This window comes from Argentina silus (assembly GCF_951799395.1).
Source record: "Argentina silus genome assembly, chromosome: 20".
Lineage (NCBI taxonomy): Eukaryota > Metazoa > Chordata > Actinopteri > Argentiniformes > Argentinidae > Argentina > Argentina silus.
Window position 1 is genome coordinate 6,868,792 of NC_139674.1, and position 5,000 is coordinate 6,873,791.

The following is a 5,000-nucleotide window of genomic DNA, read 5'->3' on the forward strand; positions in this document are numbered from 1 at the left end:
ATACTTTTGACATCACTCTGAGTCTGTACAGATCATTTTCAAATTACAATACAAAATATACAAAAACAGTAACAGCTTATTTTTCTTTCTCTTTAAACGGCCCTTGAGTTTCCATGGCAATAAGCAGGAGTGTATCCCCCCTATGTGGTAGGGTTGCGGGTTGGGGAGCGAGGCCACTGTCCAGTTTCCAACAAGGATCATGGTGACAGGCGTCCTGCAGGGGAAACTGGAACCACAATGTCTCAGGAACAAGTAGAGCCCAGGAGACATGAGGAGGAGAGCTCAGTGCCAAACGACAACCGCCTCTTTCACCCTCTCCTCCTTCTCTCTCTCTCTTTCTCATCTCTCTCTATCCGCTCATCTTTACCCCCAGGCCCATCTCTCAGACTGGGATGACTTCAGTTGCACCGACTCACTGCAGTCTCCATCACCCTGTAGCAAGAAACACACACACACACACACACACACACACACACACACACACACACACACACACACACACACACACCATTGAAACACAAAGTATTATTATTTAAGACAGAAAAAAACAAAAAAACCTACAGACACCAGCTTTACACACACACACACACACCTTGTTGGCGATGGCCCTGAGCTTGCCCAGCAGAGAAGGTTTATGGGAGTAGACAACGTCGTCCTCAGGCTCCTCCCCCTCTGCTAGAGCACAGCTGTCCGCTGCCGGCAGCTCACACTCTTTATTGGCCGACATCACCAGACGAGAGTACTTATACTCCAGCCTGCCAGGGGGCGCCAGTGAACAACACACAGGGACAAGACACACAGGTCGTTAGGAGTAAGGAAGCATTCACACAATGACTTGACAGTCCATCACAGCTGGCCAGTTATGTAACATATCATTTTAGTAATTCAGAAAACAATAACGGAGCTGAAAACCCCATATTAGGCTACGATTGTTAACAACCACTTAACCACCTCCTATTTGATAATAACATCAACATCTCAGTGATTGACAGGTGTCACTCACCTCTTGTTCTTCTTCCAGAAGTAGCAGGTGAGAGAGATGAGCAGCACGGCCATGAAGGCCCCTCCCCCAACCCCCACCTTCAGCCATAGGGCAATGGCCTCACAGGGGGCGGAGCTCCTGGCCGGCAAGGACACGCCTTTCGCGCATAGCCTCGGCTCATTCCATACATACAGAGTCTCCTACAGAGATAGAGGGAGGAAGGGAAGGTTGGAAAAAGATAGAAGATCAGTTTGAGTAGTCAAAAGGCAACAAAGAGTAGGGTGATGGTGTTGCGGAAGGTGGGTGGAGAGGGAGGTGTGTGTGTGTGTGTGTGTGTGTGTGTGTGTGTGTGTGTGTGTGTGTGTGTGTGTGTGTGTTACCTGAAGTCCTCCCTTGCAGGCTCCTTCTATCTGGTGGAAGTCGTCCTGGGTGCAGCGCGGGCAGGCACTCACACTCTCCCACAGGAAGTGAAAAGTACAGCCATCACACGTCCCTGCAGGGCACGAACTGCACGTACACACACACACACACACACACACACACACACACACACACACATACGCACATGCACGCCCACACACACAGCGAACATTAATACACAATACCCCCAGACAATCTACCCCAAAGACAGACACTTAGTCAGATATTGCTGAGTGAACCTGGGCACAGAGAGCTCCCCCTGCTCCGTCTTCTCAGGGTTGCAGCGTATGGTGACGACTGAACTCCGGCCGCGCTCACAGGAGGCGGTCGCCTGTGTAGACCTGAGAGAGAGAGAGAGCATATGACATGATTCAAACACAAACACAAACACTTGAACTACTGAAGTCTGTACACGATTTTCCTATCTCTGTGCTGCTGACCTACCGGTAGAAGAAGTTGATATCTGGGACATCCTTTGAGTTCTCAGGGAAGAGTTCTGGTTGGGCCTTCACTCCATCCAAAACACTGCCTACTGTCGCTCCTGAGAGAGAGAGAGCAAGAGAGAAAGAAAAAGAGGAAAGGTTAAAAAGACTTATTATCAAATGATCTATTTTTTTGTCTTAAGTGTACACGTTGTGTTTTGTGACTATGAATACTATCAATGAGTCCTACCAAGGAAAGTATCTGCAAGACTTATAGACTGGGAGGAGAGAGCTGTCCTGAAGCCCCGCCCATCTGCAGGGATGATGGTTGATTGACAGATGAAGCTGTCCACTGAGTTGACAAACTGGGCGGAGTCGCTCTGAAGGTCCTTACTGGCCAGATCAGTCACATTATCTGTGCAGAGAGCTGCCCTCTTTCCCTGTGGAAAGACACATAAACACGTGAGTGTTACCACATGTCGACACAGGCTAGTGTGTGTGTGTTTGTGTGTGTGTGTGTGTGTGTATGTGTATGTGTATGTGCGTGCGTGTGTTACCTCGTGTCCACAAAGGCTGATGTTGAACACATGGAGGTACTTTGTGCCCTTGGAGGTGAAGCTGGGTCCGTTGGTGAGCGAAGCCACAACGCTCATGGAACTCAGGTCAAAGGTCAGACTGCGGTTGTTCTCCACGTGAAAGAAGGAGCAGTCACTATAGCAACTGGAGTGTTCCTGGGAGAGAGACAGGAGAATGAAGAACAACACAAACAAACCGCCCACACAAAAACACATCATTACAGCACATTACTGAAAAGAGGGGCTTGTTTTAAGGTTGTGAGGTTGTGTGTGTATGTGTGTGCGTGCGCGTCAGAGTGTGTTTGTGTGTGTGTGTGTGTGTGTGTGTGTGTGTGTACCTTGTTGCTCTTGCTGCCAGGCCCACAGGGCAGGCATGCGTCCTGGCCGTAGGTGTGGTGCCCAGACAGCTGTGTGTTCGGGGGGCATTCCTGACAGCGGTTGGTGTCTCTGTCGATGTAGAACCCGGCGGGGCATGGAACACACGAAGAGCCTGCCCGCTGGGAACTCTGGGATACGAGGGCGCAGGCTCGGCATGCTGACGCCACCCCATCCTGTACGTTACTCACACTCACAGAGTAGAGCTTCACCACGTCACTGACGTACTGCCGCACCTACACACACACACACACACACACACACACACACACACACACACCCACACAACCACAAACATTTGTTTATCAACATATCTGATATATGGTGTACAACATGTGAGTATATGCTGTTTTTGTGTGTGTGTGTGTGTGTGTGTGTGTGTGTGTGTGTGTGTGTGTGCGTGTCTATGCATATAAGTATACACTCACGTCCTGCGCCTGGTTGGTCCTCTGGAAGGCCCATGTGTATGAGACAGAGGCGTTCTTGGTCATAATGTGTGTGTAGGCCTGCCTCTCCTTGCTGCCCTCCCACGACTCCACCACCGTAGTGCTCTTCCTGTTCACGTCCTGCAGGGGGCGCCACAGCACAGGGCTTACAGGCGAGTCATGGTTTACTCATAGGGACATGTGTATCTTTATCTGCATCCTTAGTGCTTTGCTGCACATTTCGCTCCATCAATGTACTGTATTTGGTTTATTCAAATACTAATTGGGAGAGTGAAATGCACACACCATCATGAAGTAGAGCTCACAGTCGGCAGAGCAGATTGTCTCAAAGTAAAAGGTGATCCGGCCAAACTCACTCCCCGTCATCCCAGCCAGCGATGTTGGTAGCCTGCCAGAACACACACACAGTTGATATGCTCATGCACAAACAAAAACACAGGTCACATAAACAGTGTATACGCCAAGTCACACACACACACACACACACACACACACACACACGATGTAAACACACCACACACGACGCACACACACACACCCACACACACACACACACATACCCACAAACACACATACACACACACACACACTCACACACACACACACACACACAACCACACTAGTCAGACTCACTTGAAGCCGGGAACGTGCAGGTTGAGGATGAGGTAATCATTATCAGTGCCACCTGCCCCGCTGCGGATATGGTCCCCAGCTACCTCCCATCCTGAGCAGCATCACACAGCCATTACACACCCATTTATACTCTCTCTGCATTCAGTTACATATGCATCCCGTCCATTTGGTTGACCTATCGATTATATTTATAGGACATCGTGTGCCTTCGGACCCCTAACCTTGACTAGCAAGTCTCACCGTTCATGTCATCACATTTGGAGTTGCCCACGTTGAAGCAGGAAGTCTTCATGTTGGAGGGAAGGACGTTCCACCACTTGTACTCATATCCCAACACTGGCTCTGTCCCTGCCGGACACTCCTCACACACTGGAACACACACACACACACACACACACACACACACACACACACACACACACACACACACACACACACACAATGAATTGCCACGCACAGATGATTACATACAATATATGCATTCAGATGTGTACTGTTAATGTTTAATGTTCATATGTGCAGGCTACATAATATGTTTGTATATAGGATGTCTTAGAATGTGTTCCTACCCGAGGTGCCGTCAGAGTGTGTTCCCGGGGGGCAAGGGGAGCAGGTGGAGTCGTTGGTGTTGTAGTAGCCTGGGTTGCAGGGGGGGCAGGCCTCCCTCTCCCCAGTAGGGGGCAGTGCCACCGCACCCGTCACATTCGCCACACAGATCTGCGGCTCCACCCAACGATACATCACCTGTGTCTGTAACAACGGCAACCGAAGTAGTTACATCACAGCCCATTCTCTTTGTGTGTGTGTGTGTGTGTGTGTGTGTGTGTGTGTGTGTGAGAGCGAGAGAGAGAGAGAGAAACTGACCTTCCCCTCGCTATCGCATGCTGTGTGAATCTGAAAGTAATCCTTCTCTGAACACGGAGGTCTTTCTTTACACTCCGCCCATCCCTCATCTGGTAGAGATAGAATGAGAGGAGAGAGGGAAAGAAATGAAGAAAAAAAAAAAGAAAAAATTGGCCTTCATTGGCACATTTCAAATACAGAGTGTGTGTATGTGTGTTTGTGTGTTTGTAGGTACGTACGTGAGTACTGTGTGTCAGGGCAAGGGCTGCAGGAGCTGGCTCCCTTGCTGGAGGCGGTGTTCCGC

General features: G+C 49.7%; 1 protein-coding gene across 1 annotated transcript in view; it reads right to left on the minus strand.

Moving 5' to 3' along the window:
- Positions 1-5,000, minus strand: part of LOC310820350 (endosome/lysosome-associated apoptosis and autophagy regulator family member 2-like) — an 8,791-nt gene that overhangs the window by 29 nt on the left and 3,762 nt on the right. The window contains exons 7-22 of the mRNA XM_083691934.1: positions 4,936-5,000; positions 4,718-4,806; positions 4,423-4,603; positions 4,094-4,222; positions 3,854-3,944; positions 3,506-3,608; positions 3,203-3,340; positions 2,738-3,010; positions 2,382-2,555; positions 2,075-2,264; positions 1,847-1,943; positions 1,642-1,743; positions 1,363-1,489; positions 1,004-1,182; positions 593-755; positions 1-432 (exon numbers count right to left, since the gene is read on the minus strand). The exon at positions 1-432 is cut by the window's left edge and continues 29 nt beyond it; the exon at positions 4,936-5,000 is cut by the window's right edge and continues 85 nt beyond it. Coding sequence (XP_083548060.1) covers positions 364-432; positions 593-755; positions 1,004-1,182; positions 1,363-1,489; positions 1,642-1,743; positions 1,847-1,943; positions 2,075-2,264; positions 2,382-2,555; positions 2,738-3,010; positions 3,203-3,340; positions 3,506-3,608; positions 3,854-3,944; positions 4,094-4,222; positions 4,423-4,603; positions 4,718-4,806; positions 4,936-5,000 — 2,170 coding nt within the window. The 3' untranslated portion in view covers positions 1-363. The remainder of the gene's footprint in view (positions 433-592; positions 756-1,003; positions 1,183-1,362; positions 1,490-1,641; positions 1,744-1,846; positions 1,944-2,074; positions 2,265-2,381; positions 2,556-2,737; positions 3,011-3,202; positions 3,341-3,505; positions 3,609-3,853; positions 3,945-4,093; positions 4,223-4,422; positions 4,604-4,717; positions 4,807-4,935) is intronic.